Raw genomic sequence first — 18460 nt, forward strand, 5'->3', positions numbered from 1 at the left:
ATTGACTTGGAGTTACATTGTGTTGTTTAAGTGTTCCCTTTATTTTTTTGAGCAGTGTATATAAGTGTGCACAATTATTAGGCAACTTTTAGGCAACTACATTACAAAAATAATTTCTCTCAACTCACTTGTTTATTCAGAATTTTTCAAAAGTGTAACAGATAAGTAGCACAAAATGACAATTATATAACATTTTTGGCCTTTCAAAAATATTCAGTGACCAATATAGCCACCATTATTTTCAATAACTGCCATGAGCCTTCCATCCATGGAGTCTGTCAGTTTCTTGATCTGTTCACGATCAATTTCCGCTGAAGCAGCAACCACAGCCTCCCAAATGCTTTTCAAAGAGGTGTATTGTCTTCCATCACTGTAAATCTCACGTTTGAGAAGGGCCCACAAGTTCTCAATAGGATTTAAGTCAGGTGAGGAAGGAGGCCAGGTAATTATTCAGGCATCTTTGAGGCCCTTGCTGCTAGCCAAGCAGTGGAGTACTTGGATGCATGTGATGGAGCATTGTCCTGCATAAAGATCATGGCCTTCTAGAATGCTGAGGACTTCTTCCTGTACCACTGTTTGACAAAATAATCTTCTAGAAACTGGCAGTAGGTTTGGGAGTTGAGTTTCAGTCCATCTTCAACCCGAAAAGTTCCAACTACCTCATCCTCAATGATAGCAGCCCATACCAATACCCCTCCTTCACCTTGCTGGCACCTGACTCAAAGTGGTGCCCTGTGTCCATTACTGATCCAGCCACGGGCCCATCCATTTGGTCCATCAAGAGTCACTTTCATTTCATCTGTCCATAAAACCTTTGAAAAATCTGTCTTCAGGTATTTCTTTGCCCAATATTGACGCTTCAAATTGTGAATCTTATTCAGTGGTGGTCTTGTTTCAGTCTTCTTGACCTTGGCCATGTCTCTGAGCACTTGACACCTTGTACTTCTGAACACTCCAGGTAGGTTGCAATTCTGGAATATGGTGGCACTGGAGGATAATGGGTTCCTGGTAGTTTGAAGTTTAATTCTTCTCAAGTATTTTGCAGTTAATTTGCGCCTTTTCTTCCCCATGCGTTTTTTGCGCCCCAGTTGACAATTCGCAACAAAACGTTTGAATGTCCGGTGGTCACACCTCAATAGTTTAGCTATTTAATGAGTGTCGCATCCGTCTGAAAGGCATTTTACATTTTTGGCTTTTCAGTGTCAGTTAAATTTATTTTTTGGCCCATTTTACCTGAGGTAATGAGGCTGCCTAATAATTATGCACACCTCGATATAAGGTGTTATTCACTTTCGCCACACCCTCCCTCATTAGACAAATACATATCACCTGAAATTTGTTAAATCCAATAAGCATTCAAGTTTTTATGGTTCGAAGTTCAAAAATGTGAATAGAAACAATGATAAGATCAGAATACTCACTTCCCTAATAATTGTGCACGCAGTGTATAGAAGAGACATAAACGCTTATGGGGGAGGTGTTGCTGAGATATATATATATATATATATTCAGAGCCATATCCCTGTAATACTAAGAGAAGATCTTATGTCAAGTGTTATTGAAGTGTTGTGGTTGCAGGTTCACTTGGCACATATAAAGCCTTTTCTTTTGGGATATTGCTATAGGCCACCAAGTGCTAACAGTCAGTATCCAAATAATGTGTGTGAAATGCTTGATAGTGTATGTGATGTAAACAGAGAGGTCTACTTTCTTGGGGGCCTGAATATTGACTGGTTTTCATCAAGCTGTCCACTGAAGAGGAAGCATCTCACTGTAACCAGTGCCTGTAATCTGGTTCAGGTTTTTAAATCAACCTACCAGGGTGTTTACAAACACTACAGAGGCAAGATTATCCACATGTATCGATCACATTTTTACTAATACGGTAGAACTTTGTTCTAAAGCTGTATCCGTACCCATTGGATGCGGTGATCACAATATTGTGGCTATATCCAGGAAGGCCAAAGTTTCAAAAGCTGGGTCTAAAATAGTGTAGAAGAGATCATACAAAAGATTTGGCTGTGACTCTTATGTGGATGAAGTTAAACATATTTGTTGGTCTGATGTGATTAATGAGGAGCATCCAGACGCTGCACTTGATGAATTTATGAAATTGCTTCTTCCAATTATTGATAAACATGCACCTGTTAAGAAACTGACCGTTAGAAGTGTTAACGCTCCATTGATTGATGAGGAATTTAAAAACGGGATGGTAGAACGAGATGGGGCAAAGGATTGACTAATAAGTCCGGCTGCACGACTTACTGCAAATTGAGAAATTATGTGACTAAACTAGCCAAAAAAGAAGAAACTGTATCATGAAGCCAAGATCAATGATATAAAAAACTTGAGTAGTTTAAATGAAATTATGGGCAGAAAGACAAATTCAGGTCCATCTTTTATCGAATCAGATGGTGTATTCATCACCAAACCATTTGATATTGGCAATTATTTTAATGATTACTTCATTGGCAAAGTGGACAAACTTAGGCAGGAAATGCCAAATATAAATAACATTAATAGACAAGGACAGAAAAACATCAATAATTGTATTTATTTATTTATTTGCTGTTCATTTGAGCATTATGGAATGGAGTTCCTTGCAGCAATGGCTCTATGTAATAATGTACGCTTTCTTGAATTTGTTCTGGATTTGGGGACTATGAAAAGACCTCTGGTGGCATGTCTGGTGGGATAAGTGTGTGTGTCAGAGCTGTGTGTAAGTTGACTATGCAAACAATTTGGGATTTTCAACACATTAATATTTCTTATAAAAAGAAGTGATGCAGCCAGTCTCTCCTCAACTCTTAGCCAAGAGAGACTGGCATGCATAGTATTAATATTAGCCCTCTGATTACAATCTGGGCCAGCTGCAGCTTAACTAGGTCTTTCCTTGCAGCACTGGACCACACGACTGGACAAAAATCAGGATTAGACAAAACTAGAGCCTGCAGAACTTGCTTTTTGGAGTGTGGTGTCAAAAAAGCAGAGCATCTCTTTATTACAGCTAGACATCTTTGCAACCACTGAATAGCAAACTGTTGTTTGTGTTTTGACCTTGACGGTTTACAATCTAAAGTAACGCCAAGTAATTTTGTCTCCTCAACTTGTTCAACAGCCACACCATTCATTACCAGATTCAGCTGAGGTCTAGCACTTAAAGAATGATTTGTACCAAATACAATGCTCTTCTTTTTAGAGATGTTCAGGACCAGTTTATTACTGGCCACCCATTCCAAAACAGACTGCAACTCTTTGGTAACCTCTCTAGGCTAGGGGGCGGTATTTTCATGTCCGGATGAAAAGCGTGCCCAAAGTAAACTGCCTGCTACTCAGGCCCAGAAGCTAGGATATGCATATTATTAGTAGATTTGGATAGAAAACACACTGAAGTTTCTAAAACTGTTGAATGATGTCTGAGTATAACATAACTTATTTGGCAGGCGAAACCCTGAGGACAAACCATTCAGGAAAAAAAAAAAAAATGTGAGGTCACTCTTTTCAATGGGAATCTAGATTTCTAAGGCACTTGCTTGCAGTCCCAATTTTATCGATTATTTACGTTAAAAAATACCTAAAGTTGTATTAGGAAAGTTGTTTGAAATGTTTGGACAAAGATAAGGTAACTTATTAGACATTTTGTAGTCATGTTGCGCGAGTTGGAACCAGTGTTTTTCTGGATCAAACGCACCAAATAAGTGGACATTTTGGGGATATAACGACGGAATTAATCAAACAAAAGGACCATTTATGATGTTTATGGGACATATTGGAGTGCCAACAGAGGAAGATCTTCAAAGGTAAGGCATGAATTATATCGTTATTTATGAGTTTTGTGTCGCGCCTGGCGGGATGAAATATGATTGTATGTGTTTGTTTGATGGGGTGCTGTCCTCAGATAAAATCATGGTTTGCTTTTGCCGTAAAGCCTTTTTGAAATCTGACACGGTGGCTAGATTAACAAGAAGTTAAGATTTAATTTGGTGTGTTGCACTTGTGAATGTATGAAAGTTAAATATTTCTAATAATTCTTTTGAATTTGGCGCACTGCCATTTCACCGGATGTTGTCAAATTGATCCTGTTAACGGGATTTGAGCCATAAGAAGTTAAGGGTTTCAGTGACTTCATTAGCTCTGGTTGCTGATGCATATATGGTTGAATCATCAGCATATATGGACACGCATGCTTTGTTTAATGCCAGGTCATTGGTAAAAATAGAAAGAGTAGAGGGCCTAGAGAGCTGCCCTGCGGTACACCACACTTTACATGTTTGACATTAGAGACGCTTCCATTAAAGAAAACCCTTTAAGTTCTATTAGATAGATAGCTCTGAATCCACGATATGACTAAAAAGCCATACACTTAAGTTTTCCCAACAACAATAATATCAAAAAGGCTGCAATGAAATCAGTACAGCTCCCACAATCTTCTTATTATCAATTTCTTTCAACCAATCAGTAATTTGTGTCAGTTCAGTACATGTTGTGAGTGCCCTTCTTTATAAGCATGCTGAAAGTCTGTTGTTAATTTGTTTACAGAGAAATAGTATTTGGTCAAACACCATTTTTTTTTTCTTCTGCTGTTAGAACCAGTAAAGGCCGCTTTAGTACTGGAATTACTGTGGCTTCCCTCCAGGCCTGAGGACAAAGACTTTCCTCTAGGCTCAGATTAAAAATATGACAGATTGGAGTGGCTATAGAGTCAGCTACCATCCTCCGTAGCTTTCCATCTAAATTGTCAATGCCAGGAGGTTTGTCATTACTGATCGTTAACAAAGAAAATTCCACCAATTCCACCTCTTCCACACTAACTTTACAAAATTCAAACTTGCACTGCTTTTGCACTGCATCAATCCATGGAGCCTTAACAGTTCTAACAGTCAGTTTCTTAACAGGTGCATGTTAATCAGTAATTGGAAGAAGCAATTTCATAAATTCATCAAGTGCAGCATCTGGATGCTCCTCATTAGTCACATCAGACCAACAAATATTTTTAACATAATCCACAGCAAAATGTTGTATGATCTCTTATACACGATCATGTTGATGTTAGTCATACTGATTTATGTGACTGGAATATTACAATAACATTATGGTTTCTAGAGTTCCACTCTGTTCCTCCTGATGTTGAGAAATGACTGAATACACACACACACAAGCATACATGTCCACACAAGCACCTACACACGCACACACACACACACACTCACCGCTGTGGACAGTCTGGAAGCCAGTGTCATCTCCAGGTTGCCCTTTAACCCCAGCAGCGCTGGGACCAGGATGAAGACCTCCGTCACCTCAGTAAACACCGTCCAGTGCTGCAACACAAGAACACAACACACAGTTACACAACACGCTGTCAACTACACATCAGGTTCCTGAATGCTCTTAATATTTACATTCAAACAAAAATAACCTTCAATTCAATTATCATGATAAAACAGTTATCACTCAGTTATTATGATACAAAATCGTATTACGTTCTCAACCCAACAGCGTATCACATTGGGCATTTGAGGTCGACAATGTCTGAAACCTGATCTATGCCTTATCTCAGTGACATTCTATCTGTTCAGACCGTGTTGGAATCATAATCATATTCACTCTGGAGAGGAGCAAGGTCATTTTGACCTTACACTAACAATTCACCACCCTCTTTCTGCCACTTCTCTCTCCCTCTCTTCTCTAAACATCCACCCGCTCCTTATCTATCCCTCTCCTCTCTTCCCCTGCCCTTTCTCGCCGTTCTCCCTGTCTTCAACAACACTATAATAAAACACTAACAAGATGTATTTTATTGGTATCACCTTTCATTCAGTACTTGCAGAGCACATTGTTTTTACTGTAACCCTCCATCTGCCTGCTAGCTCTCGTGCTGAGGCAGAGAGCTAGCAGGCAGATTGGCAAAGAGGAAGAGAGTATTTAATACTCTCTGTTCCAGTTACCATACCTCTCCACAGTGAACAACTTAGTCTGGGGCAAAGTCAGCCAGGAGCAAGGCCAGCTAAATCTAAAGGGTAATTTAGATATGCTGTATGGCCTGGGATGGGAGACATCAGAGAAAATTAATAAATTACAAATGCTCACGCAGCTTGAGTTGCTGTAGAATCAAATGGAAATTCACAGTTGATGACTCTGTGGTCCTGGAGCTGATTACCGGCCCACTATGCTCCCCACTTTAGCTGTATTCCAGGCCTTAAGATGGTCTCTGAGTCCCTGAACTGATGACTGTGGTAAAGTGCCTCTCTGATGTTTCTCCATTAGCCCAGTGCAGTGGCAGGAGCAGCAAAGTGGGACAGGGGCTAGACTGGGCTGGTGCATAAGGATGATTTTGGGGTACATGGCTAAGAAATGACTGGGTTAGACTCAATATAAGGTTGGGGCAGTGGTACAAGCCCGGGGTTGGGGCATAAATCTGGGGGATGGGGTTGGGGACATTAATCCATCAACTGAGAAAGCGCTTGCCTTCAGAGTCAGTCCCACCTGCCCCCAGCACTTGCAGCTCATCTCTCAGCCCACAGCTAAATCAATACTAGTGTAGTAGAGTTAAAATGGTTATTCCAGCAAACTTCAAATTATTAGAATAGTACACAACGCAGAACAGAACAATCAGGTTGAGGGTCAGTGGCCAAAAGCCCGCGAACAGGAATGTTCCAAGTTCAGACAGAAGGGGGGAGTCAGATCGCCAGGAACTTTACTTTTGGTTTCTAATTTTAATTGTTGCGCTACTGGTGATGCCTGTTGATGTTAGGTAGGCAGCTACAGTAGCTGAATGATGTTAACATCTTCAGGTTTTGTTTCATTAAATGTATTTTATTTTATCTGGGTGCTTACGTCACCTACTAACACCCTGGTACTACCCATAGATCCCGCTCTCCTCAGTCTGAGAAAACACTGAGAGAGAAAGGTACGGGTTGCAGATTACTCCTTTGTAGAAGTCCGTAACGTGAAATAAATAAACGTCCCAAGGTTAATGCTGTAGATATTGTTATAAGGGGATGTGAGACTATCGAAACACGTAACTTTCAGAGTTTTATTGTTGTTATTAATATAGTTACAGAGTGCTAAAAGTGTTGCTAGCTAGTATGACTTTCTTTCTGTGATGCAGACGGCTAGCTGAGCTGCCGACTAGTGATGGTGTTGCATTATGGGGGATGTAGTTTTGCCCTCTAAGGCGATTTTATGTTGTAACTTGTTTGTGTTGCAGTGGTTTTGTACATGAGTTGTTGTATTTTGCTACTATCAACACTGAAAGCACCTAGCAATGTATTGGGGATGTGAGACAGGATATGTGTTTTACCTTTCTTCATGCTCCTGTGTAGAACAACTTGTCAGGTGGTGCATTGGAGACTGATGTGTTCCTGTCCTGTCTTTTCATAATACTATTGCAGGTATGGTTTTATTGTCTAAGAATTAAGATTATACATTCTTTGTATTAAGGACTGGTTATTATTTTATACTATACATTATGGCTTTATGTATGAGTGTGATTGTGAGAGTCTGAGAAAACACTGAGAGAGAAAGAACAACTTGTCAGGTGGTGCATTGGAGACTGATGTGTTCCTGTCCTGTCTTTTCATAATACTATTGCAGATCGACATAAAAGCCTAAAAGACAGCCGTGGTGTCGCTCTTCATTTCTTGGTTCTCCTGTGGTGCATAAGAAACCCGCTATACTGAGAAGGCTGCAGGGGAGAGGAATATCAGCTAGATAACTTTATCCTGCCTACAGATCCCTACAGTGAGAAATAGCAGTGTTTCATCAGCAGTCTGGGTGGAGGTGATAGCACTGTTAACCTCCTCTGTCTGTCAGCAGCCTGGGATCTTTAAAACGGTCGACACCACCCCACCTTCTGGCCCTCTCCCACCCCAGCTTTGGTTAGCCAACCACCCTAACCCACTTCTCGCTCTCTCTCTTCTATTAAACTCTACCTCTTTCATCCCTCCCCTTTCCTTTCCCAACTTTCACCCTGTCCTCCTCTCTCTACTCTCCTCTCCAGCTGTTATATATGTTGTTGGAACAGTGGAGCCCGGCCAACAACACCTCACCCCCCAACGACCAGCCCCAGTTCTGCAAACTCTGAACAGTCAGTATCATGGTGTATCAAGAGGAAAGGAACGCAGCCCCGTTTGCCCAGTGTTGCTCATGTGGAGTGTTTCCTCTGGAAATGTTAGTATCAGGGGAGGAGGGGGTTCACCGGGCATGCCCCCCACGATAATTATTTTGTAGAAGATCTGGTGACTTTTTAAAAGGACATTCTTCCCATTATTTTGGGTTGTGGGCCCCCTAAAGCTGCAGAGCATATGAACATGTTGTAAGCCATGGCAAAATGCTAAATGTTTTGAATGACAGGAAATTTACTTTAAAACTGCTAAGAAATCTGACTTTGCACAGGTCCAACACTGCTTGTGAGCTGGGGGTTGAGGGGGAGGTGGTTGGGTGAGACTTGACTAGGTGAGGGGTGAGGTCTGAGGAGAAGGAATTACAAAAGTTCCCAATATGTATTGCGTACCAGTGACTGGCTTGCTGTCTCTCTGGGTCTGACTAGCACGCTGTCTCGAGGACAGTGCACTGTTTCGTGCACAGGCAGGTTTAGCTGTCACAGTGGCACAAAGAGCTGAATAACCTTTAGAACGGTGTTGTACCCAGACAGAGCTGAATAACCTTTAGAACGGTGTTGTACCCAGACAGAGCTAAATAACCTTTAGAACGGTGTTGTACCCAGACAGAGCTGAATTACGTTTAGAACAATGTGCACAGACAGATTATCAAAAGTACTGCATGTTTGGTAGAAATACTATGATGTTAAAAAATGTATTATATTTAAAAACATTGCGTATTTTGCCATGGCGCAGTTCGACAGCTAAATGAATGCAGCAGAAACACTGCTCATATGAAACTGCTGTGTATATATGTACAGGCAGGATTGTGAACCCAGCAGCATAAAACACCAACGCAATGTTGATGACTGTGCAGTGACACCAACGGTTGGAACACATATGACATCACAGGCAGTAACACTGATGGCACACAGCAGTGTTTCTCCTAGATTAATTTTCCTAGGGGGGAGCCCCTGGACCAATAATGCTGGTTGCTAACAACAAAAATATTCTATTGAAATTGACACTGAATGCTTTCAGGCAGACAGCCACAGATCTTGGAGGGGAAGGGGGACCATGCCTAAGTAATGTTAAGGGAAAAATTGTGTCATAGCAACTCGCATTATGTCAGTGACCTCCAATACTGAAGAGTACAAACAGAACGTTCCTGAAAGTTCTAAAGCCTCCGATGGACACTAAGTGAAAGATTAGCCTAGGCTTCAAATCAAATCAAATTGTATTTGTCACATACACATGGTTAGCAGATGTTAATGCGAGTGTAGCGAAATGCTTGTGCTTCTAGCTCCGACAGCGCAGTAATATCTGACAAGTAATCTAACAAATTCACAACAACTACCTTATACACACACAAAATGTCAAGGGATGGAATAAGAATATGTACATATAACTATATGGATGAGCGATGGCCGTGCGGCATATGCAAGATGCAATAGATGGTATGAAATACAGTATATACACGTGAGATGAGTAATGTAGGATATGTAAACATTATTAAAGTGGCATTATTTAAAGTGACTAGTGATACCTTTATTAAATCCATTTATTAAAGTGGCCAGCGATTTGGGTCGGTATGTTGGCAGCAGCCTCTCTATGTTAGCAATGGCTGTTTAACAGTCTGCTGGCCATGACATAGAAGCTTTTTTTCAGTCTCTCGGTCCCAGCTTTGATGCACCTGTACTGACCTCGCCTTCTGGATGAAAGCGTGGTAAACAGGCAGTGGCTTGGGTGGTTGTTGTCCTTGATTATCTTTTTGACCTTCCTGTGACATCGGGTGCTGTAGGTGTCCTGGAAGGCAGGTAGTTTAGCTTCAAGAGACTAATCAAGGATTATATCACCTTCACCTTACCTGCCACCCTAGACCCACTTCAGTTTGCATACTGCCCCAACAGGTCCACATACGATGCAATCGCAATCGCCATCACACTGCACACTGCCCTATCCCATCTGGACAAGAGGAATACCTATGTAAGAATGCTGTTCATTGACTACATCTCAGCATTCAACACCATAGTACCCTCCAAGCTCATCATTAAGCTTAAGGCTCTGGGTCTCAACCCCGACCTGTGCAATTGGGTCCCGTATGTGGACCTGTTGGGGCGGTATGCAAACTGAAGTGGGTCTAGGGTGGCAGGTAAGGTGAAGGTGATATAATCCTTGACTACTCTCAAAGCACTTCATGATGACAGAAGTGAGTGCTACGGGGCGATGGTCATTTAGTTCAGTTATCTTTGCTTTCTTTGGTACAGGAACAATGGTGGCCATCTTGAAGCATGTGAGGACAGCAGACTGGGATAGGGTGCGATTGAATATGTCCGTAAACACACCAGCCAGTGGGTCTGCGCATGCTCTGAGGATGAGGGTTAACATGTTTAAATGTCTTACTCACGTCGGCCACGGAGGAGGAAAGGGGGGGCCCGCAGTCCTTGGTAGCGGGCCGCGTCGGTGGCACTGTATTACCCTCAAATAGGACAAAGAAGGTGTTTAACTTGTCTGGAAGCAAGACGTCGTTGACTGTGACATGGCTGGTTTTCTTTTTGTAGTCTGTAATTTCCTGTAGAGACTCTGCCACATATGTCTCGTGTCTGGCCCGTTGAGTTGCGACTGCATTTTGTCCCTATACCGACATTTCGCTTGTTTGATTGCCATGCGGAGGGAATAACTACACTGTTTATATTCAGCCATATTCTCCGACCTCTTTCCATGGTTGAATGCGGTGGTTCGCGCTTTCAGTTTTGCGCAAATTCTGCCATCTATCTACAGTTTCTGGTTGGGGTAGGTTTTAATAGTCACAGTGGGTACAGCATCTCCAATGCAATTCCTAATAAACTCACTCACCGAGTCAGCGTATAAATTGATGTTACTGTCTGAGGCTTCCCGGAACATTTTCCAGCCCACGTGATCAAAACAATCTTGCAACGTGGATTCTGATTGACTGGAACCATTCAGCACTGGGCTGACCATAGGTACATCCTGTTTGAGTTTCTGCCTATAGGTCGGTACGAGCAAGATGGAGTCGTGGTCGGATTTGCCGAAGGGAGGGTGGGGGAGGTCCTTGTATGCATTACGGAAGTTAGAGTAGCAGTGGTCCAGTGTTTTGCTCGAGCGGGTATTACAGTCAATGTGCTGGTCGAATTTAGGTAGCATTGTCTTCAAATTAGCTTTGTTAAAATCCCAAGCTACAATAAATGCAGCCTCAGGATATATGGTTTCCAGTTTACATAGAGTCCAGTGGAGTTCTTTCAGGGCCGTCGAGGTATCTGCTTGGGGGGGGGGGGGGGGGGGATATACACGGCTGTGACTATAATCAAAAGAGAATTCTCTTGGGAGATAATGCGGTCAGCATTTGATTGTAAGGAATTCTAGGTCAGGTGAACAAAAGGACTTCAGTTCCTGTATGTTGTTATTGTTACACCATGAGTCGTTAATCATGAGGCATACACCCCCGCCCTTCTTACCAGAGAGATGTTTGTTTCTGTTGGCGCGACGCATGAAGAAACCCGGTGACTGTACCGACTGACAACATATCCCCGAGTGAGCCATGTTTCCGTGAAACAGAGAATGTTACAATCTCTGATGTCTCTCTGGAAGGCAACTCGTGACCTAATTTCGTCCACCTTGTTGTCTAGAGACTGGACATTGGCGACTAATATTCTCAGAAGCGGTGGTTGGTGTGCTCGCCTTCTAAGTCTAACCAGGAGGCCACTCCGTCTGCCTCTCCTGCGGTGACAACGTTGTTTTGGGTCGGCCTCTGGGACTAGATCCAATGTCTAGGGTGGAGGTCCGAACAAAGGATCCCCTTCTGGAAAAGATTTTCCTGTTCGTAATGTTGGTAAGTTGACGTCGCTCTTATATCCAATAGTTCTTCCCGGGTGTATGTAATAACACTTAAGATTTTCTGGGCTAACAATGTAAAAAATAATACATAAAGTAATTACTGCATAGTTTCCTAAGGACTTGAAGCGAGGCGACCATCTCTGTCGGCGCCATCTTGTTGAGCATTTTTTCAGCCACTCAATAGCAGGCTAACCCACTAAAACCTTCAAACTCAGACACTAACAAGCTAGCCATACACTCTCAGATAAAGGGCACAGTATTGTTTCATGGGGCACAAAAAGATCAAAATACACACAATGTACCTTCAGAGGTACACATATGATCTCACATGGTAATGTTCGGTACCTTTTATGGTACATGTGCAGATAACCTAGTAGAATGGTACATTTGTGTGACACTAAACAGCTGTAATGAATATTGTAGCTACCTTAACCCAACACTGAGCGACCTTGTCAAGTGGTACGGACCTCTTGGTGTAATGATTAAGTTCTGGCTGGACCCAGGTTCGAGTCCTGGTCGGGGCTACCCCACGAATTCATTCCATTGGTGTCAGAAGTGGGATGGCGGAGAGGCGTATACTGTACATGTGAGGGACTTGATATAGAGAAGAGGTACATTTTTGCCACTTAAGAGGAACAAAATGGTACACTATTGGCTCTTTTAAGATACAAACTGCAAGGGTACAACTATGCGCCTGTAACTAATGGTAAAATGGACGTACCTTTAATTTAATTATTTTATTTCCCCTTTATTTAACCAGGTAGGCTAGTTGAGAACAAGTTCTCATTTGCAACTGCGACCTGGCCAAGATAAAGCATAGCAATTCGACACATACAACAACACAGAGATACACATGGAATAAACAAAACATACAGTCAATAATACAGTAGAAAAAAGAAAACAAAAAGTATATACAGTGAGTGCAAATGAGGTAAGATAAGGGAGTTAAGGCAATAAATTGGCCATGGTGGCGAAGTAATTACAATATAGCAATTAAAACACTGGAATGGTAGATGTGCAGAAGATGAATGTGCAAGTAGAGATACTGGGGTGCAAAGGGGCAAGATAAATCAAATAAATACAGTATGGGGATGAGGTAGATAGATGGGCTTACCTTACTGGGTACCACTACAGTGATAAGCATTTGAACAATTCTGTGGCTTTTTGTGTATGCCAGTCAATGATTGACAGGATGTAGCATTGTTAGTAGGCTATTCCACATTGTAGCACTAAAAGGAGGATTTGGATGGATAGAAAATGCACATGAATCAACTTCTGAGCATTTTTTTGTATTACTTTTGGGAGGGTGTTGCACAAATAAACAAAATAAACATACCACAAGTGTACCACTCCTGAAATGACAACCCAATTTAGGGCGTTCACCCAGTCTTCTTAGAACGCAGGAAAATACAACTATCCTCAAAAGGGCACTACTTAATCAAGTTTACAAGACCTTTTTCTAACTATTATGTCATTAAAATACACAAAAGTATTTGCCACTGTGTTGGTATAACCTTGTATTTCCCTGTATTGTTGTTATAAATATGTTATTTCATTGGTACCGTTGCTAGTACCTGTTTCAGCGGTGCCGTTCTTGTCTAATCTCTGCAATTTTACAATTTGGAGATTAGCTTCTATTTTGCAGTTTGGACAAATTACTATCAACTTGATCTATAAGTCATTTAAATCCAGGCAAATCAGCTTCATATTCCTGTCACGGCAATTCGCCAATCTTGTGAGGATTTCGTTCTGTGGTAATATAAAAAGAAGATGTTGAAAATACACCAGGGAATTTGAAGTGACTGATCTTCACGGGGAGTTATTAAATTCTTTGTGTGCATATATACACACACAGTACCAGTCAAAGGTTTGGACACACCTACTCATTCAGAGTTGTTTTTTTACAATTGTCTACATTGTAGAATAATAGTGAAGACATTAAAACTATAAAATAACATATATGGAATCATGTAGTAACCAAACAAAGCGTTAAACAAGTCAAAATATGTTATATTCTTCAAAGTAGCCACCCTTTGCATTGATGACAGCTTTGCACATCCTTGGCATTCTCTCAACCAGCTTCACCTGGAATACTTTTCCAACAGTCTTGAAGGAGTTCCCACATATGCTGAGCACTTGTTGGCTGCATTTCCTTCACTGTGCAGTCAAACTCATTCCAAACCATCTCAATTGGGTTGAAGTCAGGTGATAGTGGAGGCCAGGTCATCTGATGTAGCACTCCATCACTCTCCTTCTTGGTCAAATAGCCCTTACACAGCCTGGAGGTGTGTTGGGTCATTGTCCTGTTGAAAAACAAATGAAAGTCCTGCTAAGCGCAAATCAGATGGGATGGCATGGCATATTGCTGCAGAATGCTGTGGTAGCCATGGTGGTTAAGTGTGCCTTAAATTCTACATAACTCACAGAGTGTCACCAGCAAAGCACCTCCACACCATCCTCACCTTCCATGCTTCACGGTGGGAACCACACATATGGAGATCATCCGTTCACCTACTCTGCGTCTCACAAAGACATGGCGGTTGGAACCAAAAATCGCCAATTTGGACTCATCAGACCAAAAGGACAGATTTCCACCGGTCTAATCTCCATTGCTAGTGTTTCTTGGCCGAAGCAAGTCTCTTCTTAATGGTGTCCTTTAGTAGTGGTTTCTTCGCAGCAATTTGACCATGAAGGCCTGATTCATGTAGTCTCCTCTGAACAGTTGATGTTGAGATGTGTCTTACTTGAACTCTGTGAAGCATTTATTTGGGCTGCAATTTCTGAGGCTCTGCAGCAGAGGTAACTATGGGTCTTCCTTTCCTGTGGTGGTCCTCATGAGAGCCAGTTTCAAAGTGCTTGATGGTTCTTACGACTACACTTGAAGAAACGTTCAAAGTTCTTGCAATTTTCCGCATTGACTGACCTTCCTGTCTTAAAGTAATGATGGACTGTCCTTTCTCTTTGCTTATTTGAGCCGTTTTTGCCATAATATAGTTTTGGTCTTTTACCTAATAGGGCTGTCGTCTGTATACCATCCCTAACTTGTCATAACACAACTGATTGGATCAGTTGCATTAAGAAGGAAAGAAATTCCACAAATTAACTTAAGGCACACCTGTTAATTGAAATGCATTCCGGGTGACTACCTCATGAAGCTGGTTGAGAGAATGCCAAGAGTGTGTAAAGCTGTCATCAAGGCAAAGGGTGGCTGCTTTGAAGAATTTCAAATATAAATATATTTTGATTTTATAAACACTTTTTTGGTTACTACATGATTCCATGTGTTATTTCATAGTTGATGGCTTCACTATTATTCTACAATGTAGAAAATAGAAAAAAATTAAGAAAAACCCTTGCATGAGTAGGTGTGTACAAACTTTGGACTGGTACTATAATATATATATATATATATATATATATATATATATACTGCTCAAAAAAATAAAGGGAACACTAAAATAACACATCCTAGATCTGAATGAATGACAATCTTATTAAATACTTTTTTCTTTACATAGTTGAATGTGCTGACAACAAAATCACACAAAAATAATCAATGGAAATCCAATTTATCAACCCATGGAGGTCTGGATTTGGAGTCACTCAAAATTAAAAGTGGAAAACCACACTACAGGCTGATCCAACTTTGATGTAATGTCCTTAAAACAAGTCAAAATGAGGCTCAGTAGTGTGTGTGCCCTCCACGTGCCTGTATGACCTCCCTACAACGCCTGGGCATGCTCCTGATGAGGTGGCGGATGGTCTCCTGAGGGATCTCCTCCCAGACCTGGACTAAAGCATCCGCCAACTCCTGGACAGTCTGTGGTGCAAAGTGGCGTTGGTGGATGAGCGAGACATGATGTCCCAGATGTGCTCAATTGGATTCAGGTCTGGGGAACGGGCGGGCCAGTCCATAGCATCAATGACTTCCTCTTGCAAGAACTGCTGACACACTCCAGCCACATGAGGTCTAGCATTGTCTTGCATTAGGAGGAACCCAGGGCCAACCACACCAGCATATGGTCTCACAAGGGGTCTGAGGATCTCATCTCGGTACCTAATGGCAGTCAGGCTACCTCTGGCGAGCACATGGAGGGCTGTGCGGCCCTCCAAAGAAATACCACCCCACACCATGACTGACCCACCGCCAAACCGGTCATGCTGGAGGATGTTGCAGGCAGCAGAAAGTTCTCCACGGCGTCTCCAGACTGTCACGTCTGTCACGTGCTCAGTGTGAACCTGCTTTCATCTGTGAAGAGCACAGGGCGCCAGTGGCAAATTTGCCAATCTTGGTGTTCTCTGGCAAATGCCAAACGTCCTGCACGGTGTTGGGCTGTAAGCACAACCCTCACCTGTGGACGTCGGGCCCTCATACCACCCTCATGGAGTCTGTTTCTGACCGTTTGAGCAGACACATGCACATGCACATTTGTGGCCTGCTGGAGGTCATTTTGCAGGGCTCTGGCAGTGCTCCTCCTGCTCCTCCTTGCACAAAGGCGGAGGTAGCGGTCCTGCTGCTGGGTTGTTTCCCTCCTACGGCCTCCACATCTCCTGATTTACTGGCCTGTCTCCTGGTAGCGCCTCCATGCTCTGGACACTACGCTGACAGACACAGCAAACCTTCTTGCCACAGCTCGCATTGATGTGCCATCCTGGATGAGCTGCACTACCTGAGCCACTTGTGTGGGTTGTAGACTCCGTCTCATGCTACCACTAGAGTGAAAGCACCGCCAGCATTCAAAAGTGACCAAAACATCAGCCAGGAAGCATAGGAACTGAGAAGTGGTCTGGTCACCACCTGCAGAACCACTCCTTTATTGGGGGTGTCTTGCTAATTGCCTATAATTTCCACCTGTTGTCTATTTCATTTGCACAACAGCATGTGACATTTATTGTCAATCAGTGTTGCTTCCTAAGTGGACAGTTTGATTTCACAGAAGTGTGATTGACTTGGAGTTACATTGTGTTGTTTAAGTGTTCCCTTAATTTTTTTTAGCAGTATATACACATATACATACACTTGAAGTCGGAAGTTTACATACACCTTAGCCAAATACATTTAAAACTCAGTTTTTTCCACAATTCCTGACATTTAATGCTAGTAAAAATTTCCCATCTTAGGTCAGTTAGGATCACCACTTTATTTTAGGAATGTGAAATGTGAGAATACTAGTAGAGAGAATTATTTATTTCAGCTTTCATCACATTCCCAGTGGGTCAGAAGTTTACATGCACTAAATTAGTACTCGGTAGCATTGCCTTTAAATTGTTTAACTTGGATCAAACGTTTTTGGTAGCCTTCCAGAAGCTTCCCATAATAAAGTTGGGTGAATTTTGGCCCATTCCTCCTGACAGAGCTGGTGTAACAGTCAGGTTTGTTGGCCTGCTTGTTCGCACACACCTTTTCAGATCTGCCCACAAATTTTCTATAGGATTGAGGTCAGGGCTTTGTGATGGCCACTCCAATACCTTGACTTTGTTGTCCTTAAGCCATTTTGCCACAAATTTGGAAGTATACTTGGGGTCATTGTCCATTTGGAAGACCCATTTGCAACCAAGCTTTAACTTCCTGACTGATGTCTTGAGATGTTGCTTCAATGTATCCACATAATTGTCCTTCCTCATGATGCCATCTATTTTGTGAAGTACCCCAGTCCCTCCTGCAGCAAACCACCCCCACAACATCATCATGCATGATGCTGCCACCACCATACTTAACCGTAGGGATGGTGCCTGGTTTCCTCCAGACGTGACGCTTGGCATTCAGGCCAAAGACATCAATCTTGGTTTCGTCAGACCAGTGAATCTTGTTTCTCATGGTCTGAGAGTCCTTTAGGTGCCTTTGGCAACCTCCAAGCATATCATACCTCAGGATAAGACCCAGATGCAGACAGTTCGAATAACAGATGTTTATTAACAAAAAAAGGGGGCAGGCAGGCGACAGGTCAAGCGCAGGCAGAGGTCGGTAATCCAGGGCAGCCAAGCACCTCCACAACATGATGCTGCCACCCCTGTGATTCACGGTTGGGATGGTGTTCTTTGGCTTGCAAGCATCCCACTTTTTCCTCCAAACATAATGATGGTCATTATGGCCAAACAGTTCTATTTTTGTTTCATCAGACCAGAGGACATTTCTCCAAAAAGTAGAATCTTTGTCCCCATGTGCAGTTGCAAACCATAGTCTGGCTTTTTTATGGCGGTTTTGGAGCAGTGGCTTCTTTCTTGCTGAGCGGCCTCTCAGGTTATGTCGATATAGGACTCGTTTAACTGTGGATATAGATACTTTTGTACCCGTTTCCTCCAGCATCTTCACAAGGTCCTTTGCTGTTGTTCTGATTTACACTTTTCACACCAAAGAACGTTCATCTCTAGGAGACAGAACACGTCTCCTTCCGGAGCGATATGTCGGCTGCGTGGTCCCATGGTGTTTATACTTGCGTACTATTGTTTGTACAGATGAACGTGGTACCTTCAGGCTTTTGGAAATTGCTCCCAAGGATGAACCG

The 18460-nt window shown here is 42.4% G+C and overlaps 1 protein-coding gene across 2 annotated transcripts in view; it reads right to left on the minus strand.

Annotated features, from left to right (window-relative positions):
* LOC106583117 (solute carrier family 41 member 1) overlaps positions 1-18460 on the minus strand; it is a 67836-nt gene that overhangs the window by 32895 nt on the left and 16481 nt on the right. For both annotated transcript variants that reach the window (XM_014166950.3, XM_014166949.3), the window contains exon 3: positions 5211-5318. In XM_014166950.3, the coding sequence (XP_014022425.2) occupies positions 5211-5318 (108 nt within the window). The remainder of the gene's footprint in view (positions 1-5210; positions 5319-18460) is intronic.

Source organism: Salmo salar, chromosome 22 (genome assembly GCF_965601325.2).
Source record: "Salmo salar chromosome 22, fSalSal1, whole genome shotgun sequence".
NCBI lineage: Eukaryota > Metazoa > Chordata > Actinopteri > Salmoniformes > Salmonidae > Salmo > Salmo salar.